General features: G+C 41.3%; 1 protein-coding gene across 1 annotated transcript in view; it reads left to right on the top strand.

Moving 5' to 3' along the window:
- LOC137273523 (uncharacterized) overlaps positions 1-22,002 on the top strand; it is a 156,023-nt gene that overhangs the window by 105,953 nt on the left and 28,068 nt on the right. The window contains exons 41-56 of the mRNA XM_067806249.1: positions 78-137; positions 406-470; positions 673-818; positions 1,269-1,372; positions 2,465-2,674; positions 3,238-3,297; positions 4,882-4,952; positions 8,029-8,153; positions 9,094-9,188; positions 9,740-9,949; positions 11,099-11,158; positions 12,029-12,090; positions 17,283-17,413; positions 18,207-18,292; positions 18,953-19,159; positions 21,082-21,141. Coding sequence (XP_067662350.1) covers positions 78-137; positions 406-470; positions 673-818; positions 1,269-1,372; positions 2,465-2,674; positions 3,238-3,297; positions 4,882-4,952; positions 8,029-8,153; positions 9,094-9,188; positions 9,740-9,949; positions 11,099-11,158; positions 12,029-12,090; positions 17,283-17,413; positions 18,207-18,292; positions 18,953-19,159; positions 21,082-21,141 — 1,752 coding nt within the window. The remainder of the gene's footprint in view (positions 1-77; positions 138-405; positions 471-672; positions 819-1,268; positions 1,373-2,464; positions 2,675-3,237; positions 3,298-4,881; positions 4,953-8,028; positions 8,154-9,093; positions 9,189-9,739; positions 9,950-11,098; positions 11,159-12,028; positions 12,091-17,282; positions 17,414-18,206; positions 18,293-18,952; positions 19,160-21,081; positions 21,142-22,002) is intronic.

The raw sequence follows: 22,002 nt of genomic DNA, 5'->3' as shown, positions 1-22,002 counted from the left end.
AATGGTCATCGAACTGGTTTTAGGTTCTAAGTGGAGTCTGTATCTTCTGTTGTAACCTGGCACTCCTTCTGTTACAGTGGAATGTCCTGTGCCATCAGCCATTGTGGAGGCAGCCAAGAATGACCTGATCACAGACGGTAAGATGATTTCCTGGCCACTTAGTGAAGGCAGAGTAGTCTTCATTGTTTTGCTCTCAGGAGTTTTCCTGAGAATGTGGCATCATCTGTTGCTCTGGCAACAAGACACAGCAAATATTTCTTCACCAATTCATTTAAAAATCTGTATGTGATATTAGAGATTTCTAGTCAGTGTTTTCTTTGAGTAAATTCAAGAAATGTTTCTGTGTGTGTTTATGTATTGCCATATTTCAAACACACTCATTCACCTGTTACATGTTGTTTTCAGATCGCTCTGTGATTGGCTGTCACTCAGAATTCATACCAGTTCAGGCTGATCTGGACATGCACAAGGTATTACTTGACTGAGTTATTCAGACCTCCTATGAATCAGTATATATCTGTTGTAGAAATGGAGCTTCATATACTACAGGCAATGTCTGCAGTCAAGGTGTATTCTCATTTACACCAATAAATATCTGTAGTTGTGGTACAGTCTCAAATGCAGCAGTAAATTATCCACGTATCTCCTGTCATGTCCATCTGTTTGACACAGTTTGCTGACACAACATGGTTCACCGTGTGGCGCTCGTCATCCATGTGGGGCAACACGTCGCTGGTGCCAAGTTCCCGAAAGCAAATTGTATTGGCGCCAGTTGAGGATGAAAATGATGACGTTTTTCTCCTAGCACGGAGTTACAAGTAAGTTAATGATGCTACAGCCATATGTCAGGAGGTGGGATGAGGCTAGCAGCTGTTTGAGTCTTACTAGTGATGTTTGGTCCATGGTGTTGGTTTAAATTCCTGTTCCCATGATGATTTTTCTTGTGTACTCCAGTGATGAATGTTCCTGGTGTGACACCAGTGATGAATGTTCCTGGTGTGACTCCAGTGATGAATGTTCCTGGTGTGACTCCAGTGATGAATGTTCCTAGTGTGACATTTGTTCCTGTGATGTTCCTTCCTGGTGAGAATTGATTTCGAGTTGAGTCTCACTAGTTTCTGTGTTGTTGGTTGGTGTCTCTAATGGTGTTCATTCCTTTCAATGTTGTTCTGGTGCAGGTCCTCCTGGGAATCCTGTAAGCTTGTGGAGGTTGTTGTCTCTAATGTATATTCATGGTGTCTCTTCCTGAGAATGTTGTTCTGATTCAGGTCTTCATGGGATTCCTGTGAGCCTGTGGAGGTTCTGAAGCTGACAGAGTTTGAGCAGCCAGGAGACTACACCATCAGTTTCGGGGACAGCAGCAGTGTCCATGGTGAGTAACACAGATGTGCAATCACTGGAGTGAGTGAGTTGAGGTTTACTCCACTTTTAGCAATTTTTCCAGCTATGTCATTGTTGGGGACACCAGAAATGTCCTTTGTGCCCATATTGGGAATTGAATCCCGCTCTTCAGCTTGACAGGCAAACACTTCCACTGATTGGTTACCCACATGTCATGCCCAAAGAACTGATGTAACAGGCCAAACTTTCCACATGGCCAAATCTAACTGTGGAAACTTTGGCCTAGGACAAACTACCCCTCACAAACTACCCCTCACTCACCCCTAAACTTCCCTGGGGAGAGTCTGTCCTAGGCCAAACTTTCTTCACCCTTGAATCAACATGAAATGCTACTTCTTTCCCACCGTTGTTCTTATTTCAAGTGGGAGAGATTCTGGACTAGCTTGGCTATTTCCTCTCTAACCTTGCTTTTGTGTTTATGTTCCTCATGAAAAGGTTATAGCTATTCACATGATTTATGTAGTAGACTCTTGAGCTATACAGGAAATTGAAGAAAATAGTTCTGTTTCAATTTTGGTTTAATTCCCACGGTACAATTTCTGTTGTCCCCAGCTACGATATTGCTATAAGCAGCAGAAAACTGAAGTCACTCATTCACGTATTGTTTTTTCAAATAGATCATTCCGTTTCCTTGGCTATACAGCCATATATGCAGGATGTAGTTTTTGTACATCAGCATATATTTCCTGACTATCCTTAAGACCTGCATCAACTGTTTATTATGAATGAACTAATTATTGAAGTAATTTTCAATGTTTCATCATGGAAAATTGTACATACTTTACTTACAGTTTTCCTCATCAAAATGCCCAAGGTTTAAATATGTCCATGATTCCTTACCACATTGTTTCTGGAGTGTTTGATCAAATAATTAGTCAGTCTATTAATTCCACTTACAATCAATGATTATTGATTGATTTGGGAGACTGATCAATATTCATGAAAAGATATAATGTTTTCATTTATCTGTAACCAACAATTAATTACAACAATGTAGAACCAAAATACTTAATGAAACAATTAGTTAAGTGCCTGACACGTGACATGATGTGAAATGTTCCAGGAATGTACAGAATTATGTACACGGATGATGAGTATGCTGTGACCTACTTGTGTTTCGACGCCACAATGGGTGAAAGCTGCCCCAGTGACTCTAGACTGGTGGAGATCTTGTCTGTCCACACCACTGTGGATGAACATCATCTTCAGACGCTCCTGAGCTATGTCAACAACGTGTGTGCTGATGTGAGCACCATGGCTCAGACTGATCCAGGTAACAGTGTTCACATGAGTGAGTGAGTGAGTGGACAAACACTGATAAATTATTGTTATCAAACCTTTCCATTTGCAAAGGAGGGCAATTTTATTGGTTTCCTTACAATCTGGATCAAATGTCAATGTCAAAATCCAAGACAGTGAAAAATCCCAGGAGTGCTGGGTGTGTTAGAAAAAGGCAGGGTGCAAAATAAAAAGGGCTGAAAATTGCTTCCTGGAAACAATCGTGGGTGAGTGAGTGAGTGAATGGATGGACAGGGATTTTGATAATGTGGCAAGTGTGTTTATATCTAATGCTGCTTTAACTGATGACTTTCGTGAAATATATGTGCAAGGCTTTAACAGACCAAGGAACATTATACAGGTTAAATAATGTATTTACTGGCTGATCCTGTGATGGAAAAGGGAAGCAACTTTGCTCACTAGATTTATGCACATCAAATTATTTATGTAGTGCAAAGCTTTAATAAATCACTTTGGCTAAACAATAAAAGCCCTGATCACATTAAGGTAAGACGAAAGGCGTATGTTTGTGATCTATAATCAGTTTGTTTCTGACAGGTGCATGCAGTATTCCGCCTTCCATCGTAGATGCAGTACGGGGACACCAAGTGACCACTGGTGAGACTTACAGTACTAGAACACCTTACATCACATTATCAATTAAACGTTGCGTTTCTACATTGTTTTGTCTTCAATGCTTCCTGATCTATGTAGACTCTTTGATCTTTATGAGCTCCCATCTTTCTTCTTCTCTTGCTGACCTGATAGTGACCGTACCTGTCCATCCCTGGATGTACTCTCCACTTCCTGTACCATCTTCTCACTTCCTCCCTGTCGAACACCCGGGAGTTACTGTACTCTCCATTTCCTGAAACATCTTCTCTCTTCCTCACTGCTGAACACCTGGGAGCTACTGTACTCTCCACTTCCTGAACCATCTTCTCTCTTCCTCACTGTTGAACACCTGGGAGTTACTGTATTCTCCATTTCCTGAACCATCTTCTCTCTTCCTCCCTGTTGAACACCTGGGTGTTACTGTACTCTCCACTTCCTGAACCATCTTCTCTCTTCCTCCCTGTTGAACACCTGGGTGTTACTGTACTCTCCATTTCCTGAACCATCTTCTCTCTTCCTCCCTGTTGAACACCTGGGTGTTACTGTACTCTCCACTTCCTGAACCATCTTCTCTCTTCCTCCCTGTCGAACGCCTGGGTGTTACTGTACTCTCCACTTCCTGAACCATCTTCTCTCTTCCTCCCTGTTGAACACCTGGGTGTTACTGTACTCTCCACTTCCTGAACCATCTTCTCTCTTCCTCCCTGTTGAACACCTGGGAGTTACTGTACCCTCCATTTCCTGAACCATCTTCTCTCTTCCTCCCTGTTGAACACCTGGGTGTTACTGTACTCTCCACTTCCTGAACCATCTTCTCTCTTCCTCACTGTTGAACACCTGGGAGTTACTGTACTCTCCATTTCCTGAACCATATTCTCTCTTCCTCACTGTTGAACACCTGGGAGTTACTGTACTCTCCATTTCCTGAACCATCTTCTCTCTACCTCACTGTTGAACACCTGGGAGTTACTGTACCCTCCATTTCCTGAACCATCTTCTCTCTTCCTCCCTGTTGAACACCTGGGTGTTACTGTACTCTCCACTTCCTGAACCATCTTCTCTCTTCCTCCCTGTCGAACACCTGGGTGTTACTGTACTCTCCTCACCTCTCACATTACCTTCTATTTCCACAGCTTGCTCCTTTTACTTTTGTGTAATCTTTACCTGACATTTTATAAAGATAGCATATCCTGTTGTTAGTCTCTCTCACACCAGAGTTCTGTCTTTGAAGTGTGAGTGAGTAAGGCATTTTGTGCCATTTACTTATAACTGTGAGATGCCAGAAATAGACTTTGCCCATTTGCCCAGGAGGGAGGGAATGAAACCTTGCCTGAATGTGATCTGGAGTTTCAACCACAAGGCCATCTTACCACCCAATGTAAACAAACATACAACTAGCCTAGATTTTCGAAGCTCTCTTAGGGCTAAGATAGTTGTACGTTAATGTTAGCATATGGCACTTACTACTATCTTAGTGCTAAGAGAGCTTAAAAAATCTAGGCCCAATTGTACAAGAGCAAGCATCTTCAATAATAATTTCCAACTAAGATTTGCTGTGGGACATATAAAATAAATCATCTTCCACAGACTATGCTCTGCCCATTGCTGGCTGTAATGATAACCTCATTGCTGTGGACCCCAACTTTGACCTGACCACGGTAATACAAACTGGCATAGATAATACAGGATGGATGATGCATGACAAATAATGCTGATGGATAATGCATTATAGATACTGCATGACAGATAATGCAGCATGTGTAATGATGATGGATAATGTCTAATAGACAATATGTCTCAGATAGATCCTGATAGATAATACAAATAGATAATGTGCAATAGAAAATATATATGAAGTAATGCATGATGCATAATGCCTGATAGACCATATGTCACAGATATTTTCTGATAGATAGTACAAACAGATAATGTACAATAGAGAATATATGTGAAATAATGCAGGACACATAATATCTGATAGACCATGTCACGGACAGATCCTGATAGATAGTACAGTTAGATAATGTGCAGTAGAAAATATATGTGAAATAATGCATGATACATAGTGCCTGATAGACCATATTTCAAAGTTTTTTCAGATAGATGATAGAAAAAAATAATGTGCAATAGAAGGTATATGTGAAATAATGCATGGTACATAATGCCTGATAGACCATATGTCACAGATATTTTCTGACAGTACAAATACATGTGTAGATAATGCCTGATAGACCATATGTCACAGATATTTTATGATAGATGGTACAAATACATAATGCGCAATAGCTAATATATGTGAAATAATGCATGAAAGTTAATGCCAGATAGAATATATGTCCCAGATTTCTTCTGATAGATAGTACAAATAGATAATGTGCAATAGATAATGTGTGTGAAATAATGCATGATAGATAATGCCAGATAGACCATATGTCCCAGATGTTTTCTGATAGATAAAACAAATCGATAATGTGCAATAGAAAATATATGTGAAATAATGCATGATACATAATGCCTGATAGACCATATGTCACATATATTTTCTTATACATAGTACAAGTAGATAATATGCAGTGCAAAAAATTTGTGAAATAAGGCATGGTACATAATGTCTGATAGACCATATGTCACAGATATTTTCTTATGTTCATGATAGAATGCCTAATGGTAGTATACACAACATAAAGTCACAGTGACTAATTGCACATTCAATAGTGTCTATGCAATGGCGCCGAGACCTAAGGGCCTAACAAAAGCTATATTTGTGAAATAAAGCTTTCCAGCGCTTTTCCTTGAAAGTTATCCAAAGCCCCCATCATATATACTACTCTAATGCATAGCGTCTCCTGGATAATGCATCTCAAATAATGCCTGAGAGATAACATATGACCCAATGCCTGATAGATCATGTATAAATGTAATGCATGCTAGATCATGCGTGATGGTAAAAGCCTGATAGATGATATGTCACAGATGAACTATGAGAGATAATACCAATAGATAATGTGCAATAGACAATATATGTTGAAAAATGCCTGATGTTATAACGTATGCTAGATAACGCTAGACAGATAATATATGACACATAATGCCTGATAGATAATGCATAAAGGCATTACAGGTAATGTTTAACATGAAATGTCTGATCACTAGTGCATTGCAGAACAAATATTGCATGATACACAATGCCTGATGGATAATGCCTAATTGGATATATTATATGTACCATATTTACATCCTGAAAGATGAGGCATCAGGTGTAACAGTTAAAACCAGATGTATGGGTTCCTGCCTGTAGATTGATATAGTCAAAGGCAAAAGTTGTTGTGGCATACAAAGAACAAACAGAATTGGTGTTAAATTTTTGTTGTTGTGAATGAAATGTTATTACATGGAAAGACAAATTTTTCACGGTATGGTAACAATCAGCAGTCTGTAACAACAGCACACCTGGCAATTACTTGTTGACTCAACAACTAAATAATGCATGATACATAATGCCTGATAGACCATATGTCACATATATTTTCTTATACATAGTACAAGTAGATAATATGCAGTGCAAAAAATTTGTGAAATAAGGCATGGTACATAATGTCTGATAGACCATATGTCACAGATATTTTCTTATGTTCATGATAGAATGCCTAATGGTAGTATACACAACATAAAGTCACAGTGACTAATTGCACATTCAATAGTGTCTATGCAATGGCGCCGAGACCTAAGGGCCTAACAAAAGCTATATTTGTGAAATAAAGCTTTCCAGCGCTTTTCCTTGAAAGTTATCCAAAGCCCCCATCATATATACTACTCTAATGCATAGCGTCTCCTGGATAATGCATCTCAAATAATGCCTGAGAGATAACATATGACCCAATGCCTGATAGATCATGTATAAATGTAATGCATGCTAGATCATGCGTGATGGTAAAAGCCTGATAGATGATATGTCACAGATGAACTATGAGAGATAATACCAATAGATAATGTGCAATAGACAATATATGTTGAAAAATGCCTGATGTTATAACGTATGCTAGATAACGCTAGACAGATAATATATGACACATAATGCCTGATAGATAATGCATAAAGGCATTACAGGTAATGTTTAACATGAAATGTCTGATCACTAGTGCATTGCAGAACAAATATTGCATGATACACAATGCCTGATGGATAATGCCTAATTGGATATATTATATGTACCATATTTACATCCTGAAAGATGAGGCATCAGGTGTAACAGTTAAAACCAGATGTATGGGTTCCTGCCTGTAGATTGATATAGTCAAAGGCAAAAGTTGTTGTGGCATACAAAGAACAAACAGAATTGGTGTTAAATTTTTGTTGTTGTGAATGAAATGTTATTACATGGAAAGACAAATTTTTCACGGTATGGTAACAATCAGCAGTCTGTAACAACAGCACACCTGGCAATTACTTGTTGACTCAACAACTTTGCTACTGTTGAAAGCCATTCAGATCAGCTGGTCACCCTGAACAGATGTCATGACATTGTGACATAAGCAGCCATTTTGGCTTTCAGAATAGTCAAATAACATATGCAAATCTTTCTCCCAGAAAATGGTGTAATTGTTGCTCATGTACGCAACATGTTGGACGTACAGAATTTCACAAGCAGAACATTAGTGCATATCCCTTGACTTAATTTTATCATCATGATGGTAGACAAGAGATTAATCACGCTATTGCCTATAATTCTTGCAGTTTACTGGGGAATGGAACTTGGTGTATTCTACAAACTATATGGAGTGGCAGATAGAGGGCGCTTCTTTGGCACTCCACATTGCTGAGACTGATGGCGGAATCCTCTTCTCACGGAAATACTACAGGTAAGCAAGTTGAGGAATATCTGCTCATGTTCATGGCTCATGGGTTATTGAGAAGTGCCTCCCTGACTTAAATGGGTTATATTTCTGTTATGTTCTGATACTTCGTATCAAGGACTGCAGCTTTGTTAAATTGAACTTGGTAACGATGTTTGCATCTACACCAAAACATGGCATCTGTTGCAGTAAGGAAAACTGTCTATCCATGATATAAGGAAGTGAAGTTAATGGTTTTGGAAATTTAGCTTGTGGTTTGAGAGTGCTGATTTACTGTTTGCCTTGGTTCAACTTTGTCAAACTGAATTTTATGGGATGTTTGTCATTTTAGCTCGATAACAGTGTAAGAACCTACATTGATAAGGTTGTTATCCTTAAAGTTGTATACTTTATTATTTATTTGACCTATGCAGATCCGGTTTAGACTGATCATAAGTGGTTGTAACCAAGGACTATCGGGATTGGGGTGGTCAGGCTCACATGTGATTGTATCCCAATTCTGTAGATCGATGCCCATGCTGTTGAACACTGGATTGTCTGATCCATACTTGATTACTGCCATATAGCTGGAACATTGCTGTGTGTGGTGTAAGACTAAGTTAACTCATTACTCACTCAGTCCAGTCAGGCTGTTCGCTGTCGATGATGTTTCACACAGTTCTGTGTGGAGGACGCTTCATCTCTGAGTGGCTTTTGCAAGTTATGTGTACTGGACTAGGACATACACCTTCTTCACTATGGATGAGGCAGATTCCATCACATTTATCAAACGGCAAGACTTGAGACTCAGTTGGGAAACTGAAACGTTTTGGTGTGATACAATGGAATTTGATTGTATAATTATTTCTGGAGACTGATGTCATTAACACACTGGTGTGCAACAATCAAATGTTTCATTATATCATTGTGGAGTTTAAATGATGGACTTTTTTTGTCATGCTTCCAGTCCTGTCACTGGGCAGTGTGTGCCAACTGAGGCTGGGTCACTGATGGAGAGAAGTGGCCCTGGAGACTACTCAGGCTTTTTTGCAGACGGACCTGGTAGGTTGTTACACTTTTTCCATTGGACCAGATGGGTTCTTACACTGTTTGTTGTTGGATCAGTTGGGTTGTTACATTGTTTCCTATTGGATCAGGCAGGTGTTACATTGTTTCCTAGTAGACCAGGTAGGTAGTTACATTGCTACCTATTTGATCAGGTAGGTTGTTACATTGTTTCCTAGTAGACCAGGTGGGTTCTTGCATTGTTTCCTAATAGACCAGGTGGGTTCTTACATTGTTTTCTAATAGTGGGTTCTTACATTGTTTCCTAATAGACCAGGTGGGTTCTTACATTGTTTCCTAATAGTGGGTTCTTACATTGTTTCCTAATAGACCAGGTAGGTTGTTACATTGTTTCCTAATAGACCAGATGGGTTGTTACATTGTTTCTTATTGGTGGGTCGTTACATTGCTTCCTAATAGACCAGGTGGGTTCTTACATTGTTTCCTAATAGACCAGGTGGGTTCTTACATTGTTTCCTAATAGACCAGCCCAGCTGTTTCCTGTTGATCTGTGTGGGTTGCAACAGTGTTTCCTTCTACTATTTCAGTGATGATGAAGGTCCTGCATCTTGAGGACAGACTGGCGGTGATGTACATCTGTCTGTTCATGGAGGAGGATGGCACGTGTCAAAGAGACAGTCTCTCCATCAACTTCCTGTCCCGTTCTGAGGACATCATGGAGGAGGAAATGGTGATGCTGCAGGAGTACGTGGAGGGGACGTGTGCAGAAGTGGATGACATCATCAAGATGAAAACAGGTCTGTCGTTTAATATCGACATGGTTCGTCTCATGCCAATGGCCCAGGTGTGATACCAAACATGGGCGCAGCGTGTGAATGCATTGCGTGTCCACACTGTTGTATGATAGAATAAGGCAAGGGTTGTTGAGTCTTTGTCAAAGCATTGTTATAAAATTTACTAGCATCCTTGTACATCAACTGTAATAGTCCTTCTGCTTAACTATAGTCTATTTGAAAATGTACCGATGAATTTCACTTTTAAAAAAATGTAAATCGCTATTATTAGTGTGTATTACAAGGGGTTATGCACATGAAATGAAAGACTGAGAACAAGTAGGGTGGATCAAAGTTACCACTCATCATGTACAGCCCGTGTATTTGTTTCACTATTCTAAAATTTAGGCTTACCCTGTGTAATAAAACCAGTAAAAGTGATTTGAATCTAGGATCGTTTGTTCAACAACTTTTATCCTAAACTGAATAAAATTATAAGATTTAAATGTTTCTATTGGCAAGGTAAAATTATGAGGATTCTCAGTCTTAATTTCATTTTACTTGATTTACTTTTTGGTTTAGAGTGAAATTCATCGTTATGATTTCACTTCAAACAGACAGTATTAAATTACTATATTACAATGTAGACAGAGTGAACCATACGTCTTTAACGAGAGTGGAATTATATGATTACAGAAGGAATGTGCTAGGACCATTTAGCTCATTTGAAACCATTTGAAATGTATGTCTTAAATGAACAAATGACACGCTGAAACGTTTCCTGCTGAAACATTTCATTTTGTAGGTTCCTTTATCTTATATCCATCTGAATTGCCATCTCCGAAATGCAAATGTGATGATATCCAATACAGTTCACACTTCTGATAGTTGATATTACTATTGCATTGAAAACACTGCAAAGCCTGAACTGTTTTTATACAAATATCACATAGCTGGAGATGAATGAAGGTAGGTCTCTAAGGTGATCTGGATGTCAAGTCTTCTCTCTGTTTTTGAGGCAGTGGGGCACATTGAAGGTCTACGTTCAATTCTCCACTTGGGTACAATGTGTGAAGCCCATTTCTGGTGTCACCTGCCATGATGTTGTTGGAATATTGCTGAAAGGCACATAACACCCTGCTCACTTACCCGTTCCTTGTGTTTGTATTGCAGGTCTGTGTGAAATCCCCAGCAAGATTAGGACTGCAGCTGTTCTAGGGGAGATAACTGCAGGTATGCTTGCTCATCTTGTCTCTCCCTCAGACCTTAGGAAAACACAATGAAAGTACAGTGGAAGCTGTCAAAACCGGCATCTGTTCAATCCAGCAAGTTATGGCCACCGGCACAAAAGCTCAGTCCCATCGGTGGCTTGTACATTTATCATCAGCTCTGCAATGCAGCACATTGTCTAAACAGGATCATTTCTTCAGTCCCAGTGAGTGCCGGTTTAGACAGCTTCCACTGTAAGTCTAACTTAAGATCTAAAATAATTTGGCAAGTGCAGATTGCCTCATCTCTTACCCGAAATTAGGCATTGTTGTGGGCTCCTTTTGGATTATACTTTTTATTTATTTCATTTTTCTTTCTGTTGTTCATCATTGCAACATACAGTTTCTTATCAGTTGTTTTGTATTATTAACCAGTACTTTGATACACTTACATGTTATCCTTGAACATTTACTCACGTCCCTTAACTCAACCCTCTAAGATTCTTCAGGTGGGACCTCGTTCCTTGAATGCCCACTGACAATTTTCCAAAGACCTCATAATCAGCTGTCAGTTATCCTGCTATTGCACCTATCAGATATCCCTATACCTTCCATCAGCTCCCATCACTATCCAGTATCTGTCAGAGCCCCATTCACAACGGGATTGTAGCTTTAAAGTAATCACAACACAATACTTCACCATAGGCTTACGATCATCATAGTGCTAAAATAACTTTTTGAAATGGTGCTTGGGTGTACAAGACTTCTACCAACTCCTTGCAATCCCCCATTTGTTCACCATCAGATCCCTATTGGTCATGCTAACGCCATGATATCCCTATTATCCCCCACTATACCCTGTTGGTGAGCCTGCTGTGTCCCTCTGTGTCCCCAGACTTCAGTGTGGTGGAATGCAGCATGGACTTCATACAGACACAGGATGTCACACTGGAGCAGGTGAGCTACAGTTAGCTGCCAGGGTGGTAAGGGCAGGATGAGGCTAAGGGTCATTTTGGGTTTGTTTGTTTTGTTGATGGAGGTTAGGTGGGTGGGTAGGTGTTGTGGGGTTGAAGCCTGGGTTGTGTGTTGTGAGGGTGGAGTTTGGATGGGGTTGGTATTGTGAGGGTGGAGTTTGGGTGGGGTGGGTATTGTGAGGGTGGAGTTTGGGGTGAGTGGATGTTTTGAGAGTGGTATTTGAATGGATGGTGTTGTGAGAGTGGAGTTTAGCAGGGGTGGGTGTTTTGAAAGTCGAGTTTGTGTGGGGTGGGTGGATGTTTTGAGAGTGGAGTTTGGGTGGATGGGTGTTGTGAGTGTTGGGTTTGGATGGGGTTGGTGTTGTCATTATGGAGGGTGGGGTTGTAAGGGTGGAGAGTAGGGTGGATAGATGTTTAGAGAGTGGATTTTTTATTAGGATGGATGTTTGGGTGGGGTGGGTGTTGTCATTATGGAGGGTGGGGTTGTAAGGGTGGAGAGTAGGGTGGATAGATGTTTAGAGAGTGGATTTTTTATTAGGATGGATGTTTGGATGGGGTTGGTGTTGTCATTATGGAGGGTGGGGTTGTAAGGGTGGAGAGTGGGGTGGATAGATGTTTAGAGAGTGGATTTTTTATTAGGATGGATGTTTGGATGGGGTTGGTGTTGTCATTATGGAGGGTGGGGTTGTAAGGGTGGAGAGTGGGGTGGATAGATGTTTAGAGAGTGGATTTTTTATTAGGATGGATGTTTGGGTGGGGTGGGTGTTGTCATTATGGAGGGTGGGGTTGTAAGGGTGGAGAGTGGGGTGGATAGATGTTTAGAGAGTGGATTTTTTATTAGGATGGATGTTTGGGTGGGGTGGGTGTTGTCATTATGGAGGGTGGGGTTGTAAGGGTGGAGAGTGGGGTGGATAGATGTTTAGAGAGTGGATTTTTTATTAGGATGGATGTTTGGGTGGGGTGGGTGTTGTCATTATGGAGGGTGGGGTTGTAAGGGTGGAGAGTGGGGTGGATAGATGTTTAGAGAGTGGATTTTTTATTAGGATGGATGTTTGGGTGGGGTGGGTGTTGTCATTATGGAGGGTGGGGTTGTAAGGGTGGAGAGTGGGGTGGATAGATGTTTAGAGAGTGGATTTTTTATTAGGATGGATGTTTGGGTGGGGTGGGTGTTGTCATTATGGAGGGTGGGGTTGTAAGGGTGGAGAGTGGGGTGGATAGGTGTTTAGAGAGTGGATTTTTTATTAGGATGGATGTTTGGGTGGGGTTGGTGTTGTCATTATGGAGGGTGGGGTTGTAAGGGTGGAGAGTGGGGTGGATAGGTGTTTAGAGAGTGGATTTTTTATTAGGATGGATGTTTGGGTGGGGTGGGTGTTGTCATTATGGAGGGTGGGGTTGTAAGGGTGGAGAGTGGGGTGGATAGGTGTTTAGAGAGTGGATTTTTTATTAGGATGGATGTTTGGGTGGGGTGGGTGTTGTCATTATGGAGGGTGGGGTTGTAAGGGTGGAGAGTGGGGTGGATAGATGTTTAGAGAGTGGATTTTTTATTAGGATGGATGTTTGGGTGGGGTGGGTGTTGTCATTATGGAGGGTGGGGTTGTAAGGGTGGAGAGTGGGGTGGATAGGTGTTTAGAGAGTGGATTTTTTATTAGGATGGATGTTTGGGTGGGGTGGGTGTTGTCATTATGGAGGGTGGGGTTGTAAGGGTGGAGAGTGGGGTGGATAGGTGTTTAGAGAGTGGATTTTTTATTAGGATGGATGTTTGGGTGGGGTGGGTGTTGTCATTATGGAGGGTGGGGTTGTAAGGGTGGAGAGTGGGGTGGATAGGTGTTTAGAGAGTGGATTTTTTATTAGGATGGATGTTTGGGTGGGGTGGGTGTTGTCATTATGGAGGGTGGGGTTGTAAGGGTGGAGAGTGGGGTGGATAGGTGTTTAGAGAGTGGATTTTTTATTAGGATGGATGTTTGGGTGGGGTGGGTGTTGTCATTATGGAGGGTGGGGTTGTAAGGGTGGAGAGTGGGGTGGATAGGTGTTTAGAGAGTGGATTTTTTATTAGGATGGATGTTTGGGTGGGGTGGGTGTTGTCATTATGGAGGGTGGGGTTGTAAGGGTGGAGAGTGGGGTGGATAGGTGTTTAGAGAGTGGATTTTTTATTAGGATGGATGTTTGGGTGGGGTGGGTGTTGTCATTATGGAGGGTGGGGTTGTAAGGGTGGAGAGTGGGGTGGATAGGTGTTTAGAGAGTGGATTTTTTATTAGGATGGATGTTTGGGTGGGGTGGGTGTTGTCATTATGGAGGGTGGGGTTGTAAGGGTGGAGAGTGGGGTGGATAGGTGTTTAGAGAGTGGATTTTTTATTAGGATGGATGTTTGGGTGGGGTGGGTGTTGTCATTATGGAGGGTGGGGTTGTAAGGGTGGAGAGTGGGGTGGATAGGTGTTTAGAGAGTGGATTTTTTATTAGGATGGATGTTTGGGTGGGGTGGGTGTTGTCATTATGGAGGGTGGGGTTGTAAGGGTGGAGAGTGGGGTGGATAGGTGTTTAGAGAGTGGATTTTTTATTAGGATGGATGTTTGGGTGGGGTGGGTGTTGTCATTATGGAGGGTGGGGTTGTAAGGGTGGAGAGTGGGGTGGATAGGTGTTTAGAGAGTGGATTTTTTATTAGGATGGATGTTTGGGTGGGGTGGGTGTTGTCATTATGGAGGGTGGGGTTGTGTTGTGAGGATGGAGGGTGGGGTGGGTGTTGTAAGGTTGAGGTGGATGTAGTGAGGATGGAACTTGAGAGGGGTGGGTGCTGTAAGGGTGGAGGGTGGAGTGGGTGACTGTATACTTTGAGAGTGGAGGTTGGGTGGGGTGTGTGTTGCTGGGATAGAGGGAAGGGTGTCTGGACGTTTGAGAGTGGAATTTGGGTTGGTTGTGTTGTGAGGATGGAGTTTGGGATGGATTGAAGTGTTGAGAGTGGAGTTTGGGTGGGGTGTGTGTTGTTGGGGTGGAGGGTTGGGTGGCCTGATGTTTTGAGAGTGGAATTTGGGTGGGGTGTGTTGTGAGGATGGAGTTTGGGGTGGATAGAAGTTTTGAGAGTGGACTTTGGGTAGAGTAGATGTTTTGACAATGGAGCTTCTGTTGGGCTTGTGTTGTGAGGATGGGGGCGGGGTGGGTGGAATTTTTGAGAGTGGAATTTGGGTGGGGTGTGTTGTAAGGATTGAGTTTAGGTGGGGTGTGTTGTGAGGTTGGGGTAGGTATTGAAAGCATGGAGGTTGTGGTTGGGGGTTGAGGTGATGATGGAGGTTGAATTATACAAGTTTTGTGAGAGATGTGATGTGGTGGCATTGGAGGCTGGATGGAAGTTGTGATGATGAAAGGAATTTCTTCTGTGGAAAGTGGCAATGATTTTTAAAGAATCACTTGTACATCCAATAAGTGAAGTCCAGAATACACTGGGTAAATGCACATAGAATGCACAAAACTGTTGTTTCCTGTTGTTTTAAGCACCTTTCTGATTCAGATGAGAGGACTTTCTGGCATGACTTCATATCTAGGGTTAGTGGCAGTAAGCATGCAGATCTGAGTTTAATGAAATTTCACAGTAAATTTGATATTTAGGTCTAGATAATAACAGTAGATTTTGAAAAAAAAGAGCAAACCATCTCTTATGTCACTGTACCAATAGCTCCCAACTAGCCCGATTCACAAAATACAGTCAGGCCGCGTTAGTCCGGACCCCGACAATCCGATTCCCGCGATATCCGAACAGTAGCTGGCTGTAACCAATCTTGTTTACTATATAAACTCATTACCTATTGATTCATTAATCCGATGCTTCAGTCTCCGTATCCGAATGTTAATTAGCGGTAACAGATTGGCTAATTACACATGGTTTTGCTTCATTAATCCGGCGGTACATCAAAAAGGTTCGGATAATAGTCTTACCTCGTGCGCGCCTGTAATTATCGCTGGTCTTCATCGGCTGACTTCAGTTGTAATTGTTAACTGATCATGAGGTGACACTTCTGAGTTGAGCATGTCATTAGTTTGTGATTTTAATCAGTTAATAGGTTTCACTTTTGTTTAGTTTGAGTAATACCTGTCATGTTTCCTTGCTGTATAAAATACCGATAGAGTCAAAATGAGATCAGCTGCACTTGACACCTGTCAGTCACAATGGCAAGTCCCGCCCCTAAGCGTAAACAATGTGAAATTACTGCCGCACAAAAAAGAGAAATTTGTAGATACAAAGAGAAAATTCCTAAAGCCAGTTTTGATCTGATTAGTAAGCATTTTGGTCAAGAATTCGGAAACAAAATGGACAGTAACTCAAAGGGAAGTAACTCTCCTGAAGTGGTGTTTGCTTCAGTAGTCCGTACGTTTCACTATCCGAACGTTTTTTATGAAAAACAGAAGTGTTCGGATTAACGCGGCTTGACTGTATTTGTACATGTATCAGAGTAAAAATGTCAAGGGTGTCTCTCCAAAGGTCTCACACAGTGTGTGTATGTGGAGCAGGTGATAACTAAGTGTTACATCCAGTGTGTATGGGGTGGTGGGGTAGCCCAGTGGTTAAAGAGTTTGCTCGTCACATCAAAGAGCTGGGTTTGATTTCCCACATGGGTACAATGTGTGAAGCCCATTTTCTGGAAGCCCGTGATATTGCTGGAATATTGCTAAAAAGTGGCATAAGAATGAACTCTCTCACTCACTCCAGTGTGTACAAAACTTTAATTTGCCAGTTGACAATCAAGGCCTGCTGCCAGGTGTAGGCTTTAATATCTACAGGGCCTGGATGAAATATGCAGATCTATTTTGGTAAAATCAAACCAATAAAAACAAATTGCGCACTGTTTCTACAGAATCAGTTAGCGAAGCCTATGGCACAGTGAGATGCTTTTATTTGTTGAAGACTGGTGTTGACATTCATATGCTCAAAGCGCTGAAATAGCAAGAAGAGAAACTGTGAGTTATCATAACATAATATATCATTGATGATTTCCAAACATGAATAAGGAAAAATAAAACAAGGGAAAGACTCAGTTGAAAAAGGAAAGGTAATTTACTGAAGGCTACTAGTGCCCACACATATTTGAAACTGCTATCCTGATACAATAACAACCAGCACTGGGCCAGTAAGTATTTGAAAAGCTGATTACAGTCAGTATTAAGCAGTTCTGATGATGTATGCTTCAGCTACAAGGCTTCTGGTATGTCATCATGAAGACTGATTACTTTCTGGGTGTGGAGCGGAATGCCAGGGAATATGGGTACATCACACCATATGGTGATGGCAACCAGGGAGTCTACCTATCCAGAAACTATAAGTAAGTGCCCACATCTACCTCACCTGCCTCCTCAATGTTTACACCAACCTCCTTTATCTCTTCAGCATCTATACCCACCTCTGCAGCATCTACACCTACCTCCCCTACCTCTGCAGCATCTACAACCAACCTCCCCTACCTCTTCAGGGTCTATACCAACCTCCCTTACCTTTTCAGCATCTACACTAACCTCCCCTACCTCTTCAACATCTACACCAACCTCCCCTACTTCTTCAACATCTACACCAACCTCCCCTACCTTTTCAGCATCTACACTAACCTTCCCTACCTTTTCAGCATCTACACCAACCTCCCCTACCTCTTCAACATCTACACCAACCTCCCCTACCTTTTCAGCATCTACACCAACCTCCCCTACCTTTTCAGCATCTACACCAACCTCCCCTACCTCTTCAACATCTACACCAACTTCCCCTATCTCTTCAACATCTACACCAACCTCCCCTACCTTTTCAGCATCTACACCAACCTCCTCTACCTCTTCAACATCTACACCAACCTCCTCTACCTCTTCAACATCTACACCAACCGCCCTACCTCTTCAGTGTCTACACCAACCTCCTCTACCTCTTCAACATCTACACCAACCTCCTCTACCTCTTCAACATCTACACCAACCGCCCTACCTCTTCAGTGTCTACACCAACCTCCTCTACCTCTTCAACATCTACACCAACCGCCCTACCTCTTCAGTGTCTACACCACTGTGACATGCCTCTTCATGATCTACCAAAGTCTCAAGGATTTATTGGTACAATACTTTTTGTTCCAGCCACTCCCAGTGTTCTTTGACGGAATCCTTCAAACTGACACGGGAGAGTGAAGGCACCTTCAATTATGTGTTTGAAACACTTACAGGTAAACTTGTTGTACCACTTCTTGTATTTGTAAGCATAACCTTATTCCAACTGTTAAGGGAGGTAGGGTAGCCTAATGCTTAAAGTGTTCATTTGTCACACTGCAGACCTAGGTTAGTTGGTGGCAACTGTGTTGGCTGGGTGTTAAGACTTGATTACACTATGGCAATTACAACTGGTTAGTCGGCCACAGGTGCCATTACCATATTCACTGTAATAAGGACCTAGATTTACAGTAATTCAACAAGTGCTTGTTTTGTCTGATGCAAGCGCCATTACCATATTCACTGTAATAAGGACCTAGATTTTCAGTAATTCAACAAGTGCTTCTTTTGTCAGACACAGGTGCCATTACAATATTCACTGCAATAAACACCAAGATTTTCAGTAATTTGACAAGTCTGACACAAGCGCCATTACCATATTCATTGTAATAAGGACCTAGATTTTCAGTAATTTGACAAATGCTTGTTTTGTCTGAAACAAGTGCCATTACCATATTCATGGGGGAGTCTTTTTAAACAGGGCACTTGTGGAATATGTTGCATTTTGATATGGAATTGGTTCAGGCATCATCAAAGTATGATAAATCTGGAATATTGATGACTACAACTACAAAACAAAAAAATATACCAACTGTTTCCTTGGTTTCTGTTGCTAGGGAAAATGAAGGTTCTGTTCCTGGATGACATAGCGGCCGTGATGTATTACTGTCTGCAGTCCAAGGATGATGGGACATGCAGGGATGGCTTCAGTTCATTTGAGATATTATCCCATGAAACATCCCTCCCTGCTGAGAAGCTGGACAGGCTGAAGAAGCTTGCTGGCGATGTCTGTCAGAAAGTGGGTGACCGAGTTTGGCCTCCATGTGAGTAGATCTTTATAGTTCACATTGTGCCACTTGAATGACAGTAACATCTGTAACGTCATAGCATGAATGTATGACAGTTCTATCCTTGTACTTAAGCTTAGACTTGCAACATTTGTGAAATGATTGATGTTTTAGTTTTAGACTTTTGACAGATGTAACTCAATACTTTAGCACATGCTGTTTACAGATGTAGCCTCATGCTTAGGCATAGACCTGTGACAGATGTAGCCCCATACTCAAGCATAGACCTGTGACAGATGTAGCCCCATACTTAAGCATAGACTTGTGACAGTTGTAACTCCATACTTTAGCACAGACTGTTTACAGATGTAACCCCATACTTTAGCATAGACTTGTGGTGACAGATGTAACCCCATACTTTAGCACAGACTGTTTACAAATGTAGCCCCTTCCTTTAGCATAGACTTGTGACAATTGTGACACCATACTTTGGCATAGAATTGTGACAATTGTAACACCATACTTTGGCATAGAATTGTGACAATTGTAACACCATACTTTGGCATAGAATTGTGACAATTGTAACACCATACTTTGGCATAGAATTGTGACAATTGTAACACCATACTTTAGCATAGACTTGTGGTAACAGATGTAACCCTGTACTTTAGCATAGACTTGAGGTGATAGATGTATCCCCATACTTTAGCATAGACCTGTTACAGATGTAACCCCATACTTTAGCAAAGACTTGTGACAGTTGTGACACCATACTTTAGCATAGACTTGTGACATACTTTAGCATAGACTTGTGGTAACAGATGTAACCCCATACTTTAGCATAGACCTGTGACAATCGCAACACCATACTTTAGCATAGACTTGTGACATACTTTAGCATAGACTTGAGGTGACAGATGTAACCCCATACTTTAGCAAAGACTTGTGACAGTTGTGACACCATACTTTAGCATAGACCTGTGACAGATGTAACTCCATACTTTAGCATAGACTTGTGACATATTAACTCCATACTTTAGCATAGACGTGTGGTGACAGATGTAGCCCCATACTTTAGCATAGACCTGTTACAGATGTAACCTGATACTCTAGCATAGATTTGTGACAGTTGTAACAGCATACTTTAGCATAGACTTGTGACATACTTTAGCATAGACTTGAGGTGACAGATGTAACCCCATACTTTAGCAAAGACTTGTGACAGTTGTGACACCATACTTTAGCATAGACCTGTGACAGATGTAACTCCATACTTTAGCATAGACTTGTGACAGATTAACTCCATACTTTAGCATAGACGTGTGGTGACAGATGTAGCCCCATACTTTAGCATAGACCTGTTACAGATGTAACCTGATACTCTAGCATAGATTTGTGACAGTTGTAACACCATACTTTAGCATAGACTTGTGACATACTTTAGCATAGACTTGAGGTGACAGATGTAACCCTATACTTTAGCAAAGACCTGTGACAGATGTAACTCCATACTTTAGCATAGACTTGTGACAGATTAACTCCATACTTTAGCATAGACGTGTGGTGACAGATGTAGCCCCATACTTTAGCATAGACCTGTTACAGATGTAACCTGATACTCTAGCATAGATTTGTGACAGTTGTAACACCATACTTTAGCATAGACTTGTGGCTGTGGTAATGCCATACTTTAGGATAGACTTGTAACAGATGTAACCCTATACTTTAGCATAGACTTGTGTAGACTAGTATAGACTGTTTACAGATGTAACATTATACTTTAGCATAGACCTGTAGCAGATGTAACATCATGCTATAGCATTGACTTATGACAGTTGTAATGATAATATTTTAGCATAAGCTTGTGACAGTTTGATATTTTAGCATTGACTTATGACACTTGTTTTTAAGGTGTACTTTTTACTCCAAAATTGACCCTAATTTTGCCATTGTTCCAGCTCCATGCACCATCCCTGTAGAGCTCCAACAGGCAGGAAGCAGTGGAGAGCTCACACAAGGTCAGTTCCAGGCTACTTTACAAATAGTTCAATCCACAGTAAACTGTCCATGTCCGCAAACGTAGAAATCTGCTCAGTGGAAGAGTGAATGAGTTAAGTTTTACACTGCATTGAGCAATATTCCAGCAATGTCACAGCGAGGACACCAGAAATGTATTGCACAGTGTATGCATGTGGTGAATCGAAGCTTGGTCTTCAGCATGATGAGAGAAAGCTTTAACCACCAGCGGTGACTAGGGAACCTCATGGCCCCTGCTTCAATAACACTGGTTCTAGTGAATTGGCAACTTAGCTTGTTTTTGCAATCAATCTTACATCTGGATATGCTCATGTGAATTTAAACCAATTTTCAAAATGGCAGTCACAATGGCAGCCATGTTGAAAACTCATCAATCGCCATTACTTGGCCGTTACAGTTTTAGTAATTGTCCAAGTCAGGATGGCATTTTCATGCTTACCCAACAGAAATTCAAGAAAGCGCATGTTGTGTGAACTGAGAGGAGTAATCAGTTTTCACATCCATTGAGAATACATCTTTGAGAAAAAATAACAAAAATTGTCATTATTTCACAGGTCTGCACACACTGCCCTCTCCAGTACCTGTGCAGTTGTTGTGCTCTGTGGTAGTATTGCTAGACTATTTTTGTTTGTGGCGTATCATCACCAGTGTAATATGATATGTTCTAGGTATATTGATTTATCTTCCTTCATGTGAAATACTTTCATTTCATTGGTCAATGATGCTCTAAGAAGGTTCCGTGTCACACCTCCCAGGAGGGAGACAACTGGAAAAAAATATTACCCTAGCAACCACTAAACTCCCTGAAGAGAAGCTGTATTGCTAACAATCGCATGACGTCA

Source organism: Haliotis asinina, chromosome 2, assembly GCF_037392515.1.
Source record: "Haliotis asinina isolate JCU_RB_2024 chromosome 2, JCU_Hal_asi_v2, whole genome shotgun sequence".
Classification (NCBI taxonomy): domain Eukaryota; kingdom Metazoa; phylum Mollusca; class Gastropoda; order Lepetellida; family Haliotidae; genus Haliotis; species Haliotis asinina.
This window is presented reverse-complemented; position numbering and strand designations above follow the sequence as displayed.